The sequence below is a fragment of the Schistocerca piceifrons genome, chromosome 3, assembly GCF_021461385.2.
Source record: "Schistocerca piceifrons isolate TAMUIC-IGC-003096 chromosome 3, iqSchPice1.1, whole genome shotgun sequence".
In the NCBI taxonomy this organism is placed as follows: domain Eukaryota; kingdom Metazoa; phylum Arthropoda; class Insecta; order Orthoptera; family Acrididae; genus Schistocerca; species Schistocerca piceifrons.
In genome coordinates, this window is record NC_060140.1 from 168,092,601 (window position 1) to 168,118,017 (window position 25,417).

Here is a 25,417-nt window from a genome sequence, read left to right on the forward strand (position 1 = left end):
CTGAAAGAGGCATAATTGTAAAATCCAGTTGATAACTGTAAATGAAGAAAAAAATTGAAATAGTTAATTGGAAGGGTTATATTGTATAGAAAATTAAATCTGGGATTAGCAATCAAGGTATCTTAGCCACAAAGGTTGTCAGTATCTTTACAGATGGTGACAGTAAGGTCAGGCCTGCTTGTAGCTACAAGGTCTAGAAGAGCGTTCAGAAATATTTCACAAGATTGTGTGTCCATGCCACCTGCAAAAAATTCATAGATGTCCCTGTTTATATTTGGTAGGATTAAGTCACCTCTAACTAACATTGCATGATTGGGGTACTTCTGTGCTACTGATATTCTGGGACTGATTGTGCAAGTGTTGAGGTGTAGTTGGGTGGCTGGTTGAAACCTAGACCAGTTACTTTCCTACTTTTCATTGGCCCATATCCCTTCTTCTCCAAGATTTCAATGAAATAGGGATGGTTAGTTGGCTGATTTGGGGGAGGGGTCCAAACAGCGAGGTTATTGGTCCCTGAAATAAGGAACTTCCGTGAGACTTTGTTCTTTGATGTTAACATTCAGAATCTTAAAACCTCCAATCTAGCTGCCAAATATTACCCACATTTATTCTTGCCAGTTGTGAATGTGCAGTGCTCATGTATGGGGAGAATAACATCAAATGTTTGAAATTTGAGACTGTGATAAACATTTTACTAATAGATCTACAAATCTGTGTCCATGCTTACGCTTGCACTGTGATTTAGTTAATTAGACTAGCCCTCCACATAACTCTTAACATTTACTTAGAGTTCACTTCTATTCCCTTTTCCATCTCTAAACAATTTTGCTTCCTATTTGGTTTCTATGTGCATCTTCATAAATCTACTTGTTTCCATTGTAAGTATTACTTGTAGTGTGTATTTGTATGTTTCTGATGTATCTGTTTTATTTGTTTTAAGCTATGTACATTCATTTATTTTTTTACTTCCCAGCTGGATTGCTCTATCTTTGCTTTGCTTAATATTTTCTGCTTTTATCTTTTCCTGTCACGTGGCTGCAGCCCATTATCATTATCAGATTTACAATTCAGTAGGTGAAATTCATTGTGCTTTCACACTTCTTAACAGTTCTTTGTGTCTTTTTCCTTAATGAGGTGTTCCGAATGACTTCCAGCAATATACATTTTGTACTTTTCCCTTTCTCTATTTCTTGATTTGCTTCTTTTCTCTTGGTGAAAGAACTGCAAGTACTGGGGAAGTGAGACACAGATTGTCTTTTAATTTCCAACTGTGTCATTTCTCAAATGTCTCCATTGGTACACTTGATAAGTAAGCACACTGGTTCTTCATATAGCACTTGTTTACTGTTCATGTTACTGTAGTGTTCCAAAAATTTACAAGTACTCAAGTGTTTGAAATTTTCTCAGAAATAGGAAATTAATATTTAACAAAGCAAGTTTCAAAACTGATCACCAGAACATGAGACACTACTTCTTTAAGCAAGTAATTCCTTTGTTCAGATTCCACTTTACTGAGTATCTTCTGTCTTAGATGCATTTGATATTTTGACGCTAAAGGTTATTCGCAGTCCTCGTTTTCTCTAAATTCTATGTCATTTGTTTTTTAGCAATATGCTGTTCACTGTTACCCCTTTTATCCGCCCTTTCAGTTCATTTTGTTAATTTGTTTCACAGTTCGTTATGCATCTTGAATCCAATTTTACATCTTGTTTTGCCTCACCTACTACTTTCTTGTGTGCTGCAAAAGTGGTATTTAAATGTATTTTACTTTGCTGTTTATTGTTAATGTTGTCATTTTTTGTAGATGAATAGTGATCATGATGGAAACTGTGTGTGTGTGTGTGTGTGTGTGTGTGTGTGTGTGTGTGTGTGTGTGTGTACGGGTTTTAACCTCAAGACTACAGATGAAATTATGTCCTAAAGAAACGTAAAGAATTTTGTTAACTTGTCTGACTTCTAAAATAATGTTAATTTATATGAATATATGGCTAGCATGATAAGACCTTATATCACAGTGAAAAGGCTAACATTATAAATGAGGATAAGGAGCTCTTGGCTATATATTTTGTCTAATGTAAAATAGTTCATTATTACATATCAATTATAATCTTAGTTTCATAACAGTGGCTTTCTTTTCAGCAGGGAGTCCTGGACACAATGGGTACCTCAGACCAGCCCTGGAGATGTTGGATAGTCCTGGCCTCAAACGAAGGTCAAGACATGTAGCTAAACTTAATATGGGAGAATCCAAAGATGATATCCATGTGTGCATAATGTGCCTTCGTGCGATAATGAACAACAAGGTACTATATTTAAAAAAATAGTCTGCATTGAGGAGGACTCTTAAGCAAACAGTGTGGAGGAAGGTAGAGGAGAAAGGTGTCCCTAAAGGACAATAACTGGGAGGACAGCTGGAACAAGGTGGAGAAGAGAATCTGGGAATGTATCAGAAGGGGAGGAGGAGGAGGAGGGGGAGGAGGAGGAGGAGGAGGATAGTGTAGCACGACTTCAAACAGCTTTCTAAGTTTGCCACATTTAGCAGAACAACTAACCGATATCTTTGACCAAATCTGGCAGAGGAAGAAGCCCTAGCATGATAGTTTGCTGTTCTAACCTTTCATGTACTTTGTAAAGAAATCCTTCGCTGACAGTATGATCGCTTAACACCTGATCTTAATTTTTATGAACAAAATGTTTATATGATATGTCTTTTCTGTGAAGACTGTCTGTCTTCGTTCTTCTGTGTCTTCAACATCCATTCTCCAGTCCATCTCTGTCAGTCGTATTGCTACATAGTTAACCATTTTCCTGGGCATGAATCTCCACCTATCTCAGGGCGTCATAAAATATCTGTTTGCACCAAAGTTGTAATTAACCAACAGAACCTCCATTTGAAAAATGTTCATTCTTCCACATCCATCCCTTCTGCCTCCTCCTCCTCCTCCTCCTCCTCCTCCTCCCACCAACCCCTCCCCTCCCGATTCTAAATACATACTTGCCATATTAGGATACTGTATTTGCAGTGGTAATACGTGCATTTCCCAGAGCAATCTAGGTCATGTTACACAGCCTCCACCAGTACGTCAACCACCTCCCTATGTGCCAGCATATTCTATGCATCTAACCACCATTTCATGTTGTAATCCTGTTAACCACCTCTGTTGTGATGGTAGTATGTGCAAATTTCTGCATTAGTGCTGAACTTGGAAGGTAGCCAATTTGAATCCTGAGAGTGAGGAAAGTTTTGTCACCAATATTTGACTGGCAAAGGGAAGAAGACAAGGTGGTGTAAATGTTGTGATAAACAGACTTTGCCCTGATATTCTGTGTTAAATTAGAAACCTGTTTACAGTGTATCATTCAGATGGGACCTTAAGCTTGTGGCTCCTTTCATGTTCTGAGAGGGGCTGGCTGTGTACTGGCACTTGCTTTGTCTCCCTTACATCCATCCATGCCCGTAACTATGTAAAACATAGTACCACAAAAGCAGTTATCAGTCAGCCACACAATAGAGGTACATATCTGATACTTGACAGAGAAATTGGAGGGAGGTAATGGGAAATCACTTGCGTTGGGGCTCCACCTAGGAAGACCCTACCTTCTTTATCATCAGGATTTTCTTCCAGCAAGCCGGGTAGGAACTTTGTGAACGATATGCCCCCATTGGTTTCTGTCCGGGTATAGCTTTTCCCTCTCCACTACATCCCATGTTAATCCTCTCCTCTTGAGATCTTCCTTAACCTGGTCTGTCAATCTCTTTCTAGGCTGCCCAATTGGTGTTCTTCCTGGTACCGCCATCTCCAAATACTGGCATGGAGTTAGTTGGGTGCATTCGTTTCACATGACCGAACCACTTCAGTCTCAAAGCACTCATTCTCTCCTCTGTAGTCAATGTCACCTGCAGGTCTCTCCTTAGATAATCATTCCTGACTCTGTCTCTCCTAGTTTTATGTAGAGCTGACCTAAGGAACTTCATTTCACATGCTTGTATTCGACTCTCTTCACCCTTATTTATGACACAGGCCTGTCGACTATAGATCATGATGGCAGGAGAGAGAACTTTTATACATGGTCTGTTTGACACTCTGTGGGACGTCCTTGGCCTAGATTAGATTTCGTACTTCAAGGAAGATATTGTGGATACGTGCGTAGCGAGCACGGGACCCCAAGCTAGTGTGGCCCTCCTTCCTTTCCGGGCTGCATACATTCCCCATCCCCCATCTTCCACATCCCCCACCTCCTCCCCTTCCCTTTCTCCCCCTCTGGGAGTATGTTTAGTGCCTACATCCGGAGACAGACGATCGAAACTGTAAAACAGTCTCTCTTCTTTGCTTTCTCTGCTGGCAAGTCTTTGTCCTTCCTTTGACCTTATCTTTTCCTTACATCTTCTCTTTACCATTTTCTCCGGTGCGGCATTTGAGACCTCTCTTCATTCCTTTCCTTTTCTTTGTTCCTCCCTTTCTCTTTTTTCCACCCTGTGCGTGTCTGAAGGCCGACCCACGCATTCCCATGCGTAGCTGGTGGCGAGGTAATGCGTAATTCCCCACCCCGGGTAGACAGGTAGGGCACGTACATACCCCCTGGTAACAGCCTGGCCCAGAGAGGGGTGATTACCCGAGCTGATACCTTCCGAAAGTGCCGATTGGTCCCTCCGTCCGTTTATCGGGAGGTGTGAACAATCACCTAAGGTGGGAGTGCCCTCAGAGAGGGGCCCCACAAGGAAGGAGCGCGCCATCGGAGACGCCGTCGTCATGGGGGATACTTTCTCAATGGTTTCCTCGTTATCTACTGTGTCTGCTCACAAGCGAAAGTTGAATGAGTCTCAGCCACGGACAATTCTTCCATCAGTGCCACAGTTCCTTGTTGTTTCTCGGTCGGACGAAGGTCAAGACTTTTACACAGTCAACCCTTTCATTATTCAGAAAGGTGTCGTTGCAATTGCAGGTCCTGTAAAGTCTTCTTCCTATTACGAAATGGCACCTTGTTAGAAACAGTCAGTGCCCTCCAGGCACAAGAATTGCTGCGTACTTCACTGCTACACACCTTCCCTGTTTGGGTGGAAGCGCATCGCACTTTAAATTCATCATGTGGAGTCATTTACACACGCTCCCTCGATGGATTGTCCGATGAGGAAATTCAAAACCACCTGTCTGACCATGACGTAATGGCTGTTCATAGAGTCTTGAAAACGGTTGACAAGGACTTGGTTCCAACCCTTACCGTCTTCTTGACATTTGACAAAGTTCAACTTCCATCGAACATAAAAGCGGGCTATGAAATAATTTCCGTTCGCCCTTACATCCCAAACCCAACGCGTTGCTATTGGTGTCAGCGGTTCAGTCATACAAGCCAGTCGTGTTCCAATCCGGCCAAATGCGCTACATGTGGTAAGGATGCCCATGACGGTGCTTGTCCACCTCCATCCCCTCATTGCATCAACTGTATGGGTGACCATGCTGCTTCCTCTAGAGATTCCCCCATTTTTAAAGACGAATGGCTCATTCAGGAAATCAGCGTGAAGGAAAAGGTGTCAACCTTTGCTGCTCGAAAGTTATTCGCCAGTCGAAAGCCCACTGTGCCTCACGCAGGTAAATACAGCACTGTCCTTGCCCCTCCTCGGCCTACAAAGGAGGCAGCCACGCAGACTTGTTATCTCACCTTTAGTGCCATGGTCTTCAGATCGGCCAGTGCAAAGATCGCCCGTTCAACCTCCCCACTCTCACCTGCTCACTCCATGGCTCTCACTTCATCGGGTTCTGCTAAATCCCGAGCCCTAAAATCAGACACCCAGAGTTCCAAAAAAGAGCCTACTCGTGAAGATTTTTTATGTACCCCGACTTCACAACCATCGATTCCTCCTTCATCTCAGTGTCCTGTTTCCAAGAAGGCTAGTAAGAAACCCAGTTCCTCTCCTTATCCGCCATGGCGTGTCTCATCTATAGCACCACCTGGCGGTAACCGCCCTCGGCCGTCTTCTGTGTTGCCGAGGCGCACTGCAGGCGTCCGATCAACCGGCCGATCGCTGGTGGCAGGAGCTGCTCCCAAACAACCTATGGATCAGGATCTTCTGCCATCAGCTGAATGCCGTTCCACGCTGTCAGCCGCCGGCTCGGAGCAGTCATTGAGTTGAGGGCAACCTTGGTCACATTCTTCCCTTTTCTGTCCACCCTATGCCCATTATCCATTGGAATATTCTCGGCATTTGAGCCAGTTGGGATGAATTGTCGATCCTCTTATGATCCTACTCGCCGCTCATCTTCTGTCTTTAGGAAACAAAGCTGCATCCCCATGACTGCTTTGTTTTCCCCCATTTTCAGTCGGTCCAATTTGATCTCCCCTCTGTTGAAGGCACTCCAGCACAAGGACTACTCATGATTCTTCTCCATCATACTCTCCATTATCACCCAATCCCCTTAAACATTTCCTTCCAAGCTGTCGCTGTCAGTCTTTCCCTTTCTGGATACACCTTCTGTCTTTGTACTGTCTACATTCCATCGTCCACACCAATGGCACGAGCTGATCTCCTTCATCTTCTTGTTCGGCTTCTGCCCCATATTTGCTGATTGGGGACTTCAATGCCCACCACCCGCTTTGGGGATCTCCACGTTCTTGTCTGCGCGGCTCACTATTGGTAGATGTCTTTCACCAAGCGGATCTTGTTTGCCTCAACACTGGGGACCCTACATTTTTGTCTGCCTCCACTACAAATTCTCTCATTTGGACCTTTCGGTCGGTACTGTTCCGCTAGCTCAGCACTTCGAATGGTTCGCTCTTGCTGATACACACTCGAGTGACCACTTTCCATGAGTCCTTAGATTGGAGCCACAACTGCCATATATGCACCTGAGACGCTGGAAGTTTGACCAAGCCGATTGGACACTTTTTTCGTCTCTAGCGACATTCAATGACTGTCACTTTCCTAGCCTCGATGATGAGGTCACTCCTTGGTGGAATGAGGCATGCCGTGACGTAATACGTGAGCGGCGACTTGCTCTTAGTGTATTCCGGCACCACCCTACTTTGGCCAACTGTATTCGCTATAAGCAGTTGCGTGCGCGATGCCGTCACGTCATCCGCGATAGCAAGCTGGGACATCTTTACTAGCTTATTTAACACCTTCACTCCCTCCTCGGAAGTTTGGAGTCGGATTCGATGGTTATCTGGCGCACCTAGTTTCTCCCCGGTCTCTGGGCTCACTGTCACGCATGATACATCAGTGAACCTCATCGCAATTTCTAACTCATTGGGTCAACACTTTGCTGAGATTTTGAGCTCTTCAAATAACCCGCCAGCTTTTCTCCTGAAGAAATGTGCAGCGGAAGTGCAACATCTTGCTTTCTCCTCTCAAAATCGCGAAAGCTATAATACTGTTTTCTCCATGCGGGAACTCCAACATGCACTCTCTCCTTCTCGCTCTTCTGCCCCAGGACCGGATGGTATCCACATCCAAATGTTGCTGCATTTATCATACCACAATCTGCGTTACCTCCTTTGCCTTTACAATCGAATTTGGACCGACAGTACTTTTCCCAGAAGATGGCGGGAAGCTATCATTCCTGTTCCGAAACCTGGATAAGACAAACATCTCCCCTCTAGCTATCGCCCCATTTCTCTCATGAGTAGTGTATGTAAGGTTTTAGAGCATATGGTGAATTGCCGTTTAGCCTGGTGGCTGGAGACCCGAAGTCTTTTAACACCTGCCCAATGTGGTTTCCAAAAGCATCGTTCTGCAGTTGACCATCTTGTTACTCTCTCCACTTATATCATGAACAGTTTTCTCAGGAAACGCCAAACAGTAGCAATATTTTTTTGGTCTGGAGAGAGCATATGATACCTGTTGGAGGACAGGCATCCTCCGCACACTGTTCTCTTGGGGCTTTAGAGGTCGGGTGCCCCTTTTTCTTCGTGAATTTATGGCAGAATGCACATTTAAAGTGCAGGTGAACACTACTTTCTCCCAAGAACACGGGGTACCCCAGGGCTCCATGCTAAGTGTTGTGCTGTTTGCCGTTGCCATAAATCCAATTATGGATTGTCTCCTCCTTGATGTTTCGGGCTCCATCTTTGTGGACGATTTTGCAATCTACTACAGCTCTCGATGGACAAGCCTTCTTGAACGACGTCTTCAAGGATGTCTCGATCGCTTCCACTCTTGGAGCATCGAAACCAGCTTCTGCTTTTCTCCCAGTAAGACCGTTTGTGTCAATTTTTGGCGTTGTATGGAGTTTCTTCAGCCTTCCTTACTTCTAGGCTCTGTCAACCTTCCGTTTGTGGATGTTGCTAAATTCTTGGGTCTTATTTTTGACAGAAAACTGTGCTGATCGTCCCATGTTTCCTATCTTTCGGCTCGCTGTCTGCGATTCCTCAACACCCTCCGTGTCCTGAATGGTACTCCTGGGGAGCGGACAGAGTGGTCATTCTCCACCTCTATCGCGCCTTAGTGTGCTCGAAATTGGACTATGGAAGCATAGTTTACTCCTCTGCTCGGCCGTCTATTCTTCGGTATCTCAACTCTATCCACCACCGTGGATTATGTTTAGTGTCTGGAGCTTTTTACACCAGCCCTGTGGAAAACCTTTATGCTGAGACTGCTGAACCTCCGCTGTCCAATTGGCGAGCTGTCCTTCTGAGTCGTTATGCTAGCCATCTGTCTTGCATGCCTGCAAACCTGGCCCATGACATTTTTTTCGACGCCTCCTTGGATTTCGGGTATGCTGGCCGCCCTTCCTCCCTACTACCACCTGGAGTCCGCTTCCGTCAACTGCTCCATTCTCTTTCCTTCCACTTTCCTAAAACTTTCTTGACAACTTGGGGTACAGCACCGCCTTGGCTCCGGCCCCGGACCTGCCTGCTCCGTGACCTTTGTCAGTTTCCCAAGGATGGTACCCCTTCTCTTGTTTATCGTCGGGCATTTTCTGCTCTATGTGCACAAATGACGGAAGCCACATTTATTTACACTGATGGCTCAAAAACATCGTTTGGTGTAGGGAGTGCCTATATTGTTGGCGACACCCCAAATTGATTTCGGCTTCCTGACCAGTGTTCGGTTTATACTGCGGAGCATTACGCTGTTCTCCAGGCTGTCCAATACATCAGTCACCATCAGCGGATACAGTATGTTATCTGCTCAGACACTCTCGGCTGTCTTCTCAGTCCTCAAGCTCTCTACTCTGTCCACCCTCTGGTCCACCAGATTCAGGACTGCCTCCACTTGCTCCACTTGGGGGTTGTCTGTGGCGTTCCTCTGGATCCCAGGACATGTTGGTATCTGTGGAAATGAGGCAGCCGATATAGGGGCCAAGGCTGCAGTCTCTCTTCTTCAGCCTGCTATTCGCATGATTCCCTTCGCCGTTCTACGGAGTGTTTTATGTCGTCGTGTTGCTCTTTTATGGCATCCACATTGGTCGACACTTCCCAATAATAAATTGCGGGACTTGAAAGCTCTCACCTGTGCTTGGACCTCTTCCTCCCGAACTCGTCTGGAGGAGGTAATTTTAACTAGACTCCGGATAGGGCACTGTCTTTTTAGCCATTGACATCTTTTAAGTGGCAATCCTCTCCCCACTTCATCCCCACCGCTCTCAACTGTGGACGGTGAGACACCTTTTACTTGAATGCCCCAATTTTACTCAGTTACGCACCCGTCTACAGCTGTCACCTGATATATCTTCCATTTTAGCAGATGACACGCGCCCTGCTGATCGCATTCTCAAGTTTGTTAGTGCCAGTGAGATGATGTCAGTCATTTGAAGCTCTTTTTGGGGACAAACAACCCCCCTTCTGTAGTGGTTTTTTAAGCTTTTCTTCTGTCTTTAGTTTCTCCACTATTTTGAGTTTCACTCTCATTGCTGCTTGTTTCCAGTTTGGTTTTTTACCTTTTCCTAAGTCATAGACCGGGCTCTAATGATTGTAGCAGTTTTGCGCCCTAAAAAAAAGAAAGAAAGAAAAAAAAAATCAGCTTTTCCTCTTCCAGTATGATGTGACAAGGTGTGGGTGTCCTGCTCATCTGCAATGTTACTGTCTTGTTCCTACTCACAGTTAACCCAAATTTTTTAAATTTTGTGTTCCAGTAATCTAGTCTCCTCTGAACCTCCATTTCTCTCTCTCCCCAAATGGCGATGTCATCAGCAAAAATAAAAGCGTTGAGATCTTCATTTCCTTCTTGAGATTGTCATTTTCTTCTTCCTTGATTTCTTTCATGATTGTGTCCATAAGTGTAATGAAGAGTAAAGGGGAGAGTGAACTGCCTTGCTGAACACCTCTCTTTGTCTTTAGCCATTTGGATCTTCCATCTCGTACTTGTACACTGCTCTCACAACCATGATGCAGCATCTGGACTTTTTTAATTAATGAATCAGGAACATTGTTTTCTCAAGCATTCCTATATTTTATCCTTTGGGACACTGTTATATGCTTTCCCAAATCCACGAATGCTACTATCATGTCCTTTCCTTTTTACCAATATTTGTCCATTAACTGATGGAAGGAGAAAATGAGATCTATTACTTCTGAACCCATGCTGTTGTTCCTCTAATTGGTGTTCTAGAATTTTCCACAATCTTTTTTTCTATGACCTTTTCCATTATCTTAAGGCAGTGTGATAACAGTGTGATTCTTCAGTAGATGGTGCTTTTTTTTCTACGACCTTTCTTGAATAGTGGTATTATAATTTCTTTTTTCCATTCATCCAGCACTTCGTTTTCTTTCCATATCACCACCAGCACTGGTGAAACCATTGTATTCCATGGATTCCTGTGGCTTTAATCATATCCATTGTCAGCTCATCTACTCTAGCAGTTTTCCTGCTTTTCATCTGTTTCATGCAATTCTCAGTTTCTAACGAAGAGATTGGATCCTGCTCTTCCTCTAATTCAATGACTGTGGTGTCACTTTCTTGTGCATCTTCCCCATTCAGTAAGATTTTAAAATAATTCTTCATCTCTTCTCTGATACCTTCCATGTCCTTCATAATATCCCCATCCTCTATTTCAATCGCTTTTATGTATTCTCTATCAGATCTTTTACTTTTCAGTAACCATATAGCAGTTTTTGGTTCCCTTTACTATCCTGCTCTAGTTTCTGGTTGAATATTTCCCAACTCTTCTACTTTTCTTCTTTCACAATTCTCTTTGCTTGGAGTTTCTTTTGTTGGTATTCCTTCTCCAGTGTTGTCACTCTGTGTTCATCTTTTGGAACCAGCCCCTGGTTCTGATTTCTTTTTTCAAACTCCATGTTTTTCTTTGCCATATTGCATTTAATTGCATCTTTTACTCTATCATTCCACCAACGGGTTTCCTTTTTTTCACTTTACCCCTTGTTTTGCCACTTATCTGCAAAGCACTGTTAACAGTTGATGTTTTAAATAGGTTCCACTCTTCCTCTACACTATCCCTTTCAGTTTTTGTCAATTTTTGTGCTGCTATCTTCCTCCCAGTGTTAATTTTTTGTGTGTGCATATTACTTTGAATCCTGACACAGGCATATTACAGTGAGTTACAGACAGCCACTTGTAGCTCCAGCTACACCCAACAAATTTGTTGCAGTTATTATGCATTGTTCTATTAGGGAATACCACACTAACTCTTCATCTGCATAGATGGTTATTGCTCTAATGTGGCCACCTGAATAGAGCAGTCTGCTCAGCAGAATACAGTTGGCTTCAACAAACAGTTGGCTTCCATGCAGGTCTTATAATACCTTTCCCACATGCGATCTCAATGGCATACTTTCTGAAATGCACAGGTGGATCAATCCCTTGAAAAAATATCCTTCAACAATCGTGATCTCAGCTTGTGGCTCACTGGTTGTCCAGCTACCTATGCTTCCTTCTCTGTCCGCTAATCTATCTGCTGTTCTAACCCATTTTCTCCTCCTCTCTGATTTCCTTCCTCTTCCTGCCGTATATTTCAATTACATGTTCAGTTGTACACACTTCACTGTTCTTACGGAGTCTCTTCATTCATTCTGTGTGTGTTCCCCACAGTGTTTTATCAACAGTCTCCCCTAAGTGTGATAATTGGATTCTCCTCGGTGAAGAACAGAGTTGTTCAAACAACCAGACTTAGAGTATACCACAGTCTCTTAAGATAAAATACCTGGATTCAATGTGAATGTTGTGTATCTTACGTGGATCAGAACATCTGAGGAGAGATTCAAGAAACATCACTGTGACACACTCAACTAAAAAACCAAGCCATTAGCTTTCACCAAACACTGCTTCAAATACAATCATGAAATGAAATTGATGAGACCAGTACTGTGGTGCAAACACTAAGTATCTGAGACCGAGTAATTAAGGAGTCTTATCAAAATATGGATGTCAGAAAACCTAATAGCTGGCCTGAAGGTTTCAATTTAAACAGGACTTCGAGTCCAGCACTAAATTTATTAAGACTTCAGTATTATAAGAAGGAAAGTTGCTACTCACCACATAGTGAAGACGCTGAGTCGCAGATAGACACAACAAAAAGACTGTCACAAATAAAGCTTTCGGCCAGTAAGGCCTTTGCCAACAACACACCACACACACACACACACACACACACACACACACACACACACACACACACACACACACACAAACAAATGCAACTCGCAAACACCACTGCAGTCTCAGTCAACTGAAACCAGAAACGTGTGTGTGTGTGTGTGTGTGTGTGTGTGTGTGTGTGTGTGTGTGTTTTGTTGGCGATGGCCTTACTAGCTGAAAGCTTTATTTGTGAAAAGTCTTTTTGTTGTCCCTATCTGCAACTCGGCATCTCTGCTATATGGTGAATGGCAACTTTCCTTTTCATAATATTGTTACATTGCATCCTTGATTTTCCATTGTTTGACTTAAGATCTCACTGGCCATCACATCCAACACAGCTGGGAAATTTGTTTCACACAATATCATTGTGGCCTCTGAAAATCAAGAGCATCAAAGGGTGTATTGGACGTCAGGAGTAAGTCACAATCAGCTATAAATAGCAACACTATCTAGTTTTTGTCCAGGCAACAAGTACACAACAGCATAATTCCCAACACCTGAAGAAGACAACTGGATTGGTTGTCAAAATTCTGTGACTGAAATAAAAATCAACTGACCATGTGGAACTACACCATTAATCACTCATATTGAAAACAACTGAGAGTTTACAGGATTTTAAAGGATTATCATGCTCCATTATCTGTTTCCCCTGTATATTGGTCTCCAGTCCCCCTGTTCCCTATCGTTCTGTGGATTGCCAGACATTGTGTCTGCCTACAACTATGGAACCTGGCCTGACCATGTTTTCGTGTCTTCGCCGTGCTCTTCGGATCTTCCTGATGACAAACACACCCAGCACAGTTATTATCCAGGTTTATATTACACAGCAGGCTTCAACATGTGTGCTCTGGTGCTAACAATATTGTCCCACCTTAATTGCCTCTTCAATTTGTTGAAACTATTGAATCGGTCATTTTCCTTCAGTTGGTAATAGGTCCCATACTACGACATCTGACCACTAGTGGTGCATAAAGGTGATCTGTGGCAGCTCTTGTAGTTATACTAATAGAATTTGCTCCACGATACCCTATTCACTGACGGACTTGAATCTACTCTTAAAAAACCAAATGCCTCTTGCAAGTTATAACATACGAATAAAGATTTTGCTCTTGTCTTATACAGCAGATATTCAAGAAAAGAAGGAAAGAAACAAAGTTTTTATGTACCTCTACATCTATACCCGACATGGCTCCTCAGTGTGTGTGGTGGATGACAGTGGTTGGTAAATATTGTTCAACTCTGGATAACTTCCTAAAACCATCCTACAGAAACACTTCAGTTATATTTCTTCTAATGTTAGTCTTTGTTCATCTGTACTACATATACATGCTGTTCTGATGCTCATCTCATAATTATGACTAGTTTCACTGAATACACTTCAACCTTTATAGCTGTGGTTGTTAGTAATATGAACCTCTATGTCTTAAACCACAATAGTTTTCCTGATTGTTGTCATGTGAATCACCAAAATATAAATGTATGTCATATTGAGAGGTTATGAAGTTCAAATGCAAAATCTTTTGGTTTTTAGAAATATTATTTTATTTTTGCATGTTTGTTAGTTTCTTCTTTTTCACATACATATTCTAAGCATTTAATTTACACTACTATATCTGTGTTTCTGCAGTTGTTTTCTGCCTTTTCCCCTGTCATCAGTGCTTTCAGTTGCACATTGCGTTCTTTTCTCTTTTTGCAATAAAATTGAGTGTCAAAAAACAATTCAATAACTGTTAATTTTGTTGCAGTATGGTTTCAATATGGTGATACAACACAGGGAAGCAATAAACTGCATTGCCTTGAGCTTAATGCATAAAAGTCTGAGGTATGTATAACATCATTAAAAAATTTAGTTGACTGTTTTTCAGAACAATGTTTGTGAATCTGACCCTGAGTAATTATGACTTCATTATATCACGCAGGACCAAAGCACTTGTATTGGAGCTACTTGCTGCAATATGTCTAGTCAAAGGAGGTCATGAAATAATATTATCTGCATTTGATAACTTCAAAGAAGTCTGTCATGAATCTCAACGCTTCCATACACTCATGGATTATTTCATTAACTATCAAGTCTTCCATATAGAGTTCATGGTATGTGGGTAGTCAGAAAGTTTAATTATATTGTTTTCCTCATGTTACCAGACACTAGACATATATCGGCTGCATATTCTCTTCCAGGTGGCGTGTATGCAATTTGTAAATATTGTTGTTCATTCAGTGGAAGACATGAATTTTCGCGTCCATCTCCAGTATGAATTCACGAAGCTGGGCCTTGATGAATACCTAGAGAAATTGAGGCATACAGAAAGTGAGGAATTGCAGGTACCATCCAAGTTTATTGATAATGTCATTATTTTTATATACAGGATGACTTTTTAATATATCTGGTGAAAATCAAATGATGTACAGAGAATGCTGAAACTTACTAACCATTTTACACACAAATCAATATTTACGGAACTGTCACTTCTTTCATGTCACTCACAAATGCCAAATGAACATAAAACTACAGAAAATTATCAAAGCTACTTTTTCTAAATGAAGCACTTCGATCACAAAACGCACCAACAGTCTGTCATGAATCTAGAAAAATAGGACAGTAACTTTGGGAGCACCAGACTTTCTCTGAGCTTTTTAGGCAGTGAATGTGGCACACTTTGCTTCAATGTGAGCTTTGTGCAATAGTGTGCTTCCAAGAACTTCTGTCAACAAGATCCACGATGTCTTGTGTGCATCTGCCTGTTCAGACAGTGAAGAAGTCGAGTATAATGATGGAAAAACACACCCAGACCAATACTGGGGCAATTTGGTATTGAAGTAATGATGAGTGCCTGAAAGTAGTGTGATGGACACACACACACACACACACACACACACACACACACACACACACACACACACACACACACACCACTATGGTTTTACATGCAGATCTTTGCATAGAACATGACAGACTTTGTAACAGTAGTATCTGTGGATCTCTGCTTGCATGTGTTGCAGATTTCTGTGGGCTCCTAACAAAGGATTCCCTCACGTGATCGATCTTCTCTGCCAATGATCTTGGTTGGTCTGTTCTCTTTGCACCAAATGAGCAGCTGGTCTCATGGGATGCGCTGTACCACTCACAGATTTTTTTTGTCTGTTGGACCTTTTACCTGATATTCGGTGTAAAATTTTTGCTGAACCATCACAGTTCACTCAAATTTAGTAAATTCACGAAAACAAAATGCATGTGTCATTTGTAAATGCAATTTATGTATGCACACAACACAACAACATAATTGTTAATTGATGTCTAATTCCATTGGGAAACGTGTACACCATGACCGTATTATTGTCAGTGTAGTTTGGACAAATGGCAGCATTGCTCATAAATATTGAAATCTTTTATTTTACAGATTGATTTTGGTTACTGCATGACCATCTTCAGTGCAAATTATTGGAACTTTGTTGGCACGTATCATAATAGCACAAGACTTTCAATGAGGCGTTAACGTGTTCTGTGATGATCGCTTCCAACAGATATCTTCACGTTACTGCATCATTTTTAAATTTACAGAATAGCCTATCTTGTAACCATAGCAGTTAACCTTAGCAGTTGCTGGTCCAACATACAGTCTGTAGTTGTCAGTTGAATGAAGGCAGGCATGAGTCTGTCGATTGATATTTTGATGGAAGTACCATTATATCAACATCTAATATCTTGTGGGGTGCCATTACTGTGTAGTGACCATCATATAATATGGCGGTGGGAGAGGTTTTCGAATAGCATCATGTCAGATGAAAGTCTGTTTGTGCGACTTTGAGTGGCCGAAAACGAATGGTCGCTGAGTAGAATGTTCTTTCAAAATGGCAGGACGGGGCTTGCAAATCTGTGTGCAGAGGTGGTGTGCAAAATCAGAGGTTTCAGTAACAGTGTCTGCTTTTTGGGTAAAGAAATCTCTGTCATCGAAGTGTCTGCCCATACACTAATTCAGCTGTTGTTGTATTCGTGTCTTCTTTAAAGGCTGTCTGGGGACATAGTAAACAATAGGTAGGCTGTCAGTCCACCGTTTAGTGTCACGGAATCTGAGTGGAACCTTTGTCGCTGAAGCCATTCCACAAGACCATTAGTGGCCGGCTGGTAGGCACTGGTTCAGAAATGGTTCATACCAAGCACTGCTGAGAGAGCTTTAAAGAGATAAGACTCAAATTGCTTTCTCTGATCAGTAGTGACATGGAGAGAAATGCCAAAGTGTGGGATCCACTCACGGAAAAACGTCGTGGCTGCTGTTGTGTCTTTCACAGGATACACTTAAGGCCAGTGAGAAAAAACATAAATTGCTGTCAGGCAGTTTGACAGTGGCAAAGGTCTAATAATATTGATGTGGACATGTTCAAAACATTGACTCAGTGGGACGAAGGCACCGAGTGGAGCTGTTGCATGCAGAGTTATTTTGTTGTGCTGACAAGCATTGCATTGGTGAACAAATGGCTTACAATCTTTCTCAATATTTAGCCAGATAAATGTCTTCTTCACTAGTCGTAAAATAGCCCTTACTCCTGGACGGGAGAGGCTGTTGCTTTCATATGTCATGGTATAGCTCTACCTCCAAGCAGCGAAAAATTGTAAGACAGCAAGGAGAGTCTCTATAAGCATCGCTCCATTATAGGCTATGTTCTCACACTCCTTCAGTATAGTAGTGTGGCCTGAGACTATGTTATATGATAAGTCATTTTTCTGTACATCGTTTAGTTTTTACATAGACGTCTACTGAAATGCCAGAGAATCACATTCCAGATAAAGTAATCTGCTATATTTATTAATATGCTGTGCAGATTGTTGTACTATCTCTCTCTCACACACACACACACACACACACACACACACACGATGGGAACTGTGTAAAGATCGCCATCCCACTTGCAACTTGAAGCAGACATGGCGCACAGTCTTTTGTTATATTTCTGCATAGAGAAAATATGAAACCTATTGAAATTCAACACAAAGTGAAGGCCTGTATAGTTGTTGGTTATTTATCATAGCAACAAATTGAAGAATGGTGATGTAAATTCACAAATGGTGTGATGTATGTGGCTGATTCTCCTTGACAAGGCCAGGCACATAGTGTTGACTCTGGAAAGTACTGCAGTCGTTAAAGCCATCATGATGTAAAAACATTGATACTGGATAATGCTGTAGCAGCTGTAAACATTCAGCACATCATGCCGTGAATAGTTCTCCCTCCTGTTTTACAGTGCCTGTCAGCTGACTCTTGAATTGGAACACTACTGTGTTACTGCATGTTAACAATTTATGTGGCTCATTGACCACTGTAGTAAAACTTTTCTTAGGACAAACTGTGGAGTTACTACTGCCAATGAGAGAGAGAAACGGTGCCATTCCTTATCACTTATATCATCAGCAGGGAAGGTTATTCTGACACACACTTTACTGAAAAACACTTCATCATAGTGCATTACGTGCTATGTGAGGTTACTGTCATTAGTGTATCATACTTGGATCTCATAAGAAATTATCTTCAAAGTGCAAAAATTAAAACGATGCAATGTGGATTTGGTATTTGCAGATAATGTCTCAAAGAAGAACTGTATTCCAGTAAGTTACTAAAAAAAAATAAAAAAATCTATCTTACGGTATTTGATAAACTTTACTAGTGTTGGTGAACTTCTGCTGAGTACTCAGGAGAATATGTTTAAAAGGTATAAAACTATGTTCCATATGCACACAGTAAATAAGATAAAAGTGTGTGTATTTATTACTTTTAATTGGTGATTTTATTTCTTTGTCGACATATGCTGAGCACAGTTTAAAGATTTTAAAATCGTCTAATTTTATCCATAGGAGTATCATATTAGGTTAACAACAATTACTTAAAATATATAAAATTTTGTACTAGTATTTGCACTGTGTTTTTTTGTTAGGTACAAATATCGGCATATCTCGATAATGTATTTGATGTAGCAGCATTAATGGAAGACAGTGAGACAAAGACAGCAGCTCTCGAAAAAGTTGCAGAACTGGAGGATGAACTGGGTCACGTAAGTAAAATTTCCAGCTAAGTGCTTTTGTTGGACTGGCAGAAATTATAAATGTCAGTAGTGGTATTTAACAGCTGCAACTGACAATCAGTCCTGTCTTAATTCATTTTTCTTGAAATAAGTTAGTACAGAGTACAGTGTAATCAAAATCAAAATTAAAGCTAAAGGAATGTAGATGGGATCAGCTTGGTAACATAGGTGGTGTCGCCGCCCTGTACTAAATAAATAAGAAGTGTAAGTCTAGGTTTCAGGACTAATGGTTGGTTTTACTGGAGTAGCTGGAAATGCCAGAAAGGGCAGATTTATCTCACCAATAGTAGCTTCCTGCAACATGCAAAGTCCCATCAATAATGAGTAAATCTTAAACTTATTAAATCTTTAACATTAAATTTGATCTATGCACCCTTGTACCTCTACATCTGTACGTTCATAAACAAGATTTTATTTGTACATATGTCACTGACTTTCTGTAAATTGCTGTTTAAAATATTTATTTATATAGCTAAAGTCTATAGATAAAAATAAAAGGCAACATTAGACAACATGTTTCAGTGAAGGTTATCCCCATTACTTCAACATTCTCCTCACTTTCCCCTACTGTTTATTATTGTTCTCCCATTTCTTCCACTGTCTTCTGTTGCCTCATCGTCTGTAAATTTTTTGAATTTTTCCTTTTATTAGCTGGCACGTGATCTATTATCTAATGATTATGTGCACAGTTTTGCTTTCATAGATATATCACCATTAAATGTTTTGCCTCAGGCTCATGACAGGCTTGCAGAACTGGAGCGAGAGTCACTGGCAAAGTTAGCAGAGTTGGAGACGGAATTAGCTAATGTAAGAATGGAGCGAGATGCTCTACTAGAGGACCGACGGGCTGTCGATGAAGAAGTAAATACGTTGCGCAGAGTTGTTATGCAGCAGCAGCAGGAGAGTCAGAGCAGGCAGTCAATGCTTGAAAGTAAGATCATTGAGCTTGAGACCCTCAACAACACTTTGCCAAGAGGTAATGTAGTTACAGATGTCTTCTGGTCTGTGTGTAAACAAGATGTTACAAAAATATTGCCATCATGTGATAAATGTATGAGTGGTGAAAAGTGTAAAAAAATCGGAGCACCACACGAGCTTCTTGATTACAGTACCTGTTTGCAGAGTTTTTTACTTAACATCTTAATTGTACATTTGAAGTAAATGCATATTACTAGTTAAATTAGTAAGAGACATATTTTTCCTTGTATAGAATTTCAGTAGTTTTATGTGTAACAAAACAATATTGTTTATTTTTGTTGCAATGAATGTTGATAAATTTAAATAAAGACTTTTACTGTAGGACTATTTGTTTCTCCGAAACAAAAAAGAATAAAAATTTCATCAAGTAACATTTCATAAGTCCAGCAGTGCACTAAAATGATTCAGTTGTAAAATGTAAACATTCACGGCCAGAAGTGTCACACTTACTAAAATAATCCGGGCTATTATGCCATGGTTGAATGCATTTAATTGAGAAACTCAATGTTTAGTCCCTATGTGCAGGTGCAATCTTAAAGAGCAGATAGAGCTTCTGTGAATGTCCAGTTCACCCTCTGGTTCTCTACTAAAAGACAGCAAAATTTCATTTTTGAATAATGTGCCCTTGTAGTAATGCCTCCTCTATCAGTCTGAAAACCCTCTGTGCCTTTCTTGAGCCATATACCTGCTTGCTTAATTCTGACAAACTGTGGAATAGCTCAGACTGGTCTCCAAGAAAGCAGAAGTGTTGGGGAACACAAGAGCAGTCAATAGCAAATCAGGGTTATAAACTGTGATTCAAAAGTAACTGTACACACTTAATGTGTTTTATGTATGCATCAAAATAAAACTAAAATGTTAGATAAAGTTCTGTCTTACATTTCTTTATTTCAGAGCTATACAGTGGAGTTGGGATCACAAGTCCAACACAAAATTACTTCTTCTCAGAAAGCAGCAACAGGAAAGAACCCAAAATGCAACACAACTATGTGCTGTAAATTTACCCCAAAACATGTCCAAACTGATGTCCATTTCGAAGACAGTGGTGTGGTCGACGTCTTACCACTCTTGGGGTGTTGCAGACTCCATTCATCTCATTCTGCACAGCTCCACAGGCTTCTTCAGTTCATTGCTGTAGTTGTGCTACATTCTCAGTTGCAACACCATAAATGAGCTTGTTGAAATTGCCCCAAAGCTAGAAATCCAGAGGGTTTATGTGTGGAAATCTAGCAGGCAAAGCAACTGACCCTTCACGACCTATGCACTAATCAATGTAAGCAATGATAATCCCGTGCCTCCTGACTGATATGTGCAGGCTATTGTTTTATGTAAACCATAAGTTAGTAGGACATCTTGAAGCAGACCATCCAATTCATGTTCCACAGCTGTTTACACACTTTGCCAGTCAGGTGCTGTGGAATAACATGTGGTCAAAGTAACTGATTCTCCACCATACAACACCAAATGTTCACTGCAGAACAATGTTGATATTTTCTTGCTGTAGTTACATGAGGATTCTCACACACCCACAGGTGCATGTTACAAACATTCTCGATATCCACACGGGTAAAGAGGCTCTCATTCATAAACAGTACCTGACGACCAAACAGGGGATCAGAAGCATGTTGCTCCAGTAACGCCTGATAGAAATTCGGACTTCTAGGGTAGTCTATGGGTGTCAGCTCCTGTACGTATTATAGTGAGGTCTTAAAGAGCTTACTATAATGGTCTGACACTGATAATCATTAAAAATAACTTCATAACTGAAAAGACATAACAGAAATAGTGTGAGCTTGGGTTTCCCATACTATGTTAATGTTATCATGTAAACAGAATGAATTCTTCTAGTTTCCTTAAACTAAGACTCATTCTCTTGTTTAGCTGGTGCAGCAAGTAAAGTCTTATGTGGCAATAAATGGGCATGGCTATGAGTGAACAAATGCCATTTACCTTCCACTTATGAATCACACCACATTAAACAAAGCGTTGGTACAGCTAAATTAATTAATTTGAAGATGGGCGGTAATTTTAAATTATTATTGGGCAGTACTTCAACACGATTTACCAGTGCAACCTACTAATATCTATTGTGTACTAAATAGAAGTTTCAACAGAATCACTGATTTCGCAAGTGCTCATAATTATTCAATATCTTATTTAATGAAACTCATAAATACACTGGCAAAAAGCACCTTTGATAATACATTTACATTAACTTCACAACTTCAGGCATTGTTATTACCTAACACTGAACTTATGGAAGACAAAACGGAATATACAATATGTATGTTGTTATTGCCTTCAGCCCAAAGGGTGATTTGATGCAGCTTTCAAAGTTATTCCATCATGTGCAAGCCATTTCATCTCTTCATAGCTAGTACAATCTACATCTGTTTGAACCTACTTACTATTTTCAAGTGCTGGTTTTCCTCTACAGTTTCGTTCTATCTACCCATCTGTTCTTCAGCATTGTTCTATAGTACCACACTTCAGAAGCTGCTTTTATCTTTTTGTCGGAATTGCTTATCATCCATGTTTCTCATCAGTACAAGGCTACATGTCATACAAATACCTTTGGAAAAGGTTTCCTAGTATTTAAATGTATGTTTAGGTGTAACAAATACCTATTTTTTTCAGAAATATTTTTCTTGCTGTTGCCAGTCTGCATTTTATGCCCTGTCTAGTTTGGGCATCATCAGTCATTTTGCTGTCCAACTAGTGAAACTTGTTTACTACTTTCAGTACATCATTTCCTAACCTAATTCCCTCAACATTGCCTTATGTAATTAGACTACATTCCATTACACAGGCTTTACCTTTGTTAATGTTCATCGTATCACCTCTTTGCGAGACAGTTCGTTTGGAACCCAAACTGGTCTTCCCTGAGGTTGGCCTCTACTAATTTTTCCATTCTTCTATAAATAATTTGTGTTAGTAGCTTGCAGCCATGACTTACCAAATTGGTATGCAACATAAAATTGATATTAAGTTTTGCATTTCGTTTATTTGGTTATGAACATTGTTTCTATTGCAAATAAAATGTAACATGTTTATTTGTTGATTTTTTGAATGAGGGCAATCAACTAATCAGCAAAAAATGAACAATAAGTGGCACAGACATGCATTTTGCTAAAAAAAAATTGTTTATAAATATGTTTTGTTATTCAGATTGTCTTTGACTTTGAAGAAGTTATTAACTGAGAGGTGCATTTAACAGCTTTTCTGAAGCAATCTGTATTGTATATTTACTAATTTATTGATGTTTAATGTGTGTTTTTATTTTTGATATTGTAGAATGTGCTAAGGTATTTTTTTCTTTTTAAATCTAAAGTGCATCTGTTTTGTGTTTCATGTTAATATATTTATTTGATGAAAAATTATTTCAGTTTTTCATATTTTATATTACTGTTAAGCAGAAATACTAATGGTTCTAGTAAGATTTCTGAATTGTAGATATTGACAAGATAGGTTGTGCAGACTACTTCATTAACAAGAAAGAGTAAGGAATAGGAGGAATTCAGACAGTTACCTGGGGCAGTAGGACAAGGACGACTTAGCATGCCAGGATTAGAGGAAAATGAGAGATAAATGAGATTCAAAAACCTGAGAGGTCAGAAGTGGCAGACAGTGCAGTTGAGAAATCAGTCAAGAGGAGGAGGAAGTGAACAGAAGCCTCTGTAAAACAAAAGAGGCAAAAACAGATAAACAAAATAAGTAACAAATAGCTAGAGATAAAAAAAAAGCTCACAAATATTCTCAAAATGTATACTTGTCATGACAGCATAAAGATAACTAGAAGAAAAAATTGTGGATACAGTAAGTGAGACAGGTTGGGATGCACCGCACCATTGATGCAAAAGAAGCAGACAACAGAAATGATTCATGTAAAATGAGGCAAAAGGGGTAGCAAGAATCGAGCACCTTCTAGAGGAAGTTCGCATCTGCAAAGTTCTGAGGGACTGTTGACAGACAGAAAAGCTAGATTACTAGAAGGGTGAAAGAAATGCCTTGATTACAATAGTTGTGCTGAAGAAGTGTGCTATGCTATTGCAGTAAATGCTTGGGTAATCTGTGTCAGTACATTCTCAATTAAAAACAATGGTCATCATGCTAAAGCCATAAACTACACAGTAATTACAGCCACCGTCCTCTCAATTGTGTATTAATCTCAAAGGTGGCTGTCTCTTTGATAGACTTGTTTCATCAGCTATGAAGAAGGTAATAATAAGGGGATGCATAGTAGAATTCCCAAATGTAGGGCAGTCAGCCATGAACATACTACACAGTATTGAAATTTGTTGAGGAGCAGCGTAGGTTCTGACCTAGATTTGCAGAGATTGGAAGAATAACCTAAAGTTTCAGTGATAATTATGTACGGGCCAGCTTCATTTTGGTCTATAACATCAGCAAAATTACGTAAGTGAGGGTAGCTATTGAGAGATAAATACTTTCTGCAATGTTGAGAGGTGATCGTGATTCAAGGGTTGGCTAAGAAGGCACGGGAAATCCGGAACACGATATATTCAGGTCCCTGCACTGATAGAAATCTATGCTTGTCCTGTTTCTATCTCGTAATTTGGAGGTCAATTCCCTGCATAATATTCCCTCAACCGGCACATACCTGTGAGCAAATTAGTGATAGCCTTTCTCCCGAAATTAATAAATTCTTCAGTTGGCAATAATTATTTTGTATTTGAAGAGCAGATGTACCTATATAGATCAGGACTATGGCCACAGGAAGCTGTCCATTCCCTGCACAATCTCTGTTTTGTGAGTTACACGAATGGAACATTCCTAAAATCAATGTCTGCTTCCAATAAACCACTTACACTTGACTTCACAGTGAGGATGTACTGGAATAATCTATTGAGGAGAAGATTTGCTGTGAAACATGCCCTTCTTTTCTCTTCCCGCACTTCACACAACTTCTAGCCCACACATACTTCAGTGAGGTATAGGCTCTTATTTGACCATTGACCCTTCCATTTGCACCCCTGGTCTTCTCCCCTCCATCCATCAGCCATTCCATGATGACTTGTGCAACAGTGGCCATTTTCCACTCATTTTGACCTTTCCTCAGCACCATTCGCTTAGGCATCCAGCCACACGGGCTCTTTAGCAATGCTGACTAAGATACCTTAACGTCTGCCATTGCCCTTAGTACCCAACCAAATTGGGGTATTGATGAGGCTATCCAGAGCACAACCACAGTCATTCTATTGCCAGGTGACTTAGTGATCCACTATACGTCAGGATCCCCCCCTCAGATCATCATACCTTGGTGGACCTCTGAATATCTGTGGCCGTTAGAAATCACAGACAAGTGCTCTCCAGTGTCATAAGTGATAACCATTGATGGAGTATCACATCACTTTTAAACAACTCTATGCCCAGGCCCACAACCTAATAAAATGACAAAAACAAGAATGCTGGGAAGTGTATGTTACTATCTTTGGACCACATACCCCACCTTTTTAGTTTTCGGCAAAGATTAAACGCTTCTATGGATACCAGTCTCCCACAGGTGTTCCCCAGTATCTCCTTGAATGGGGATGTGTACATTAACCCAGATGATTTCGCCAAACTTTTGCTCTGTGTTCTACTTGAGCCTCTGCATCTGAGAATTTCCAGTGTATATTTCATGTACTCAAACAATGGGTGGCGTGAATTCACTTATCTTTACTACACACCTCTGAAGCCGTATAATGCTCCATTTGGTGAATGGGAATTCCTCAATGCTGTAGCCCTGCTTTTTGCCCTGACCTGGCTCCAGGGCCAGACTGTCTGCACTGAAGAACCCATCAGTGGATTGCTACATCATGCCCTTTTCATTTTCAT

At 40.8% G+C, this 25,417-nt stretch overlaps 1 protein-coding gene across 5 annotated transcripts in view; it reads left to right on the forward strand.

The window, feature by feature from the left end:
- Positions 1–25,417, forward strand: part of LOC124787762 (formin-like protein) — a 453,708-nt gene that overhangs the window by 367,588 nt on the left and 60,703 nt on the right. For 2 of the 5 annotated variants that reach the window (XM_047254638.1, XM_047254641.1), the window contains 6 exons: positions 2,140–2,303; positions 14,275–14,351; positions 14,449–14,620; positions 14,708–14,851; positions 18,455–18,571; positions 19,334–19,577. In XM_047254638.1, the coding sequence (XP_047110594.1) occupies positions 2,140–2,303; positions 14,275–14,351; positions 14,449–14,620; positions 14,708–14,851; positions 18,455–18,571; positions 19,334–19,577 (918 nt within the window). The remainder of the gene's footprint in view (positions 1–2,139; positions 2,304–14,274; positions 14,352–14,448; positions 14,621–14,707; positions 14,852–18,454; positions 18,572–19,333; positions 19,578–25,417) is intronic. The other 3 variants (XM_047254639.1, XM_047254642.1, XM_047254640.1) reach the window with 2 other exon arrangements.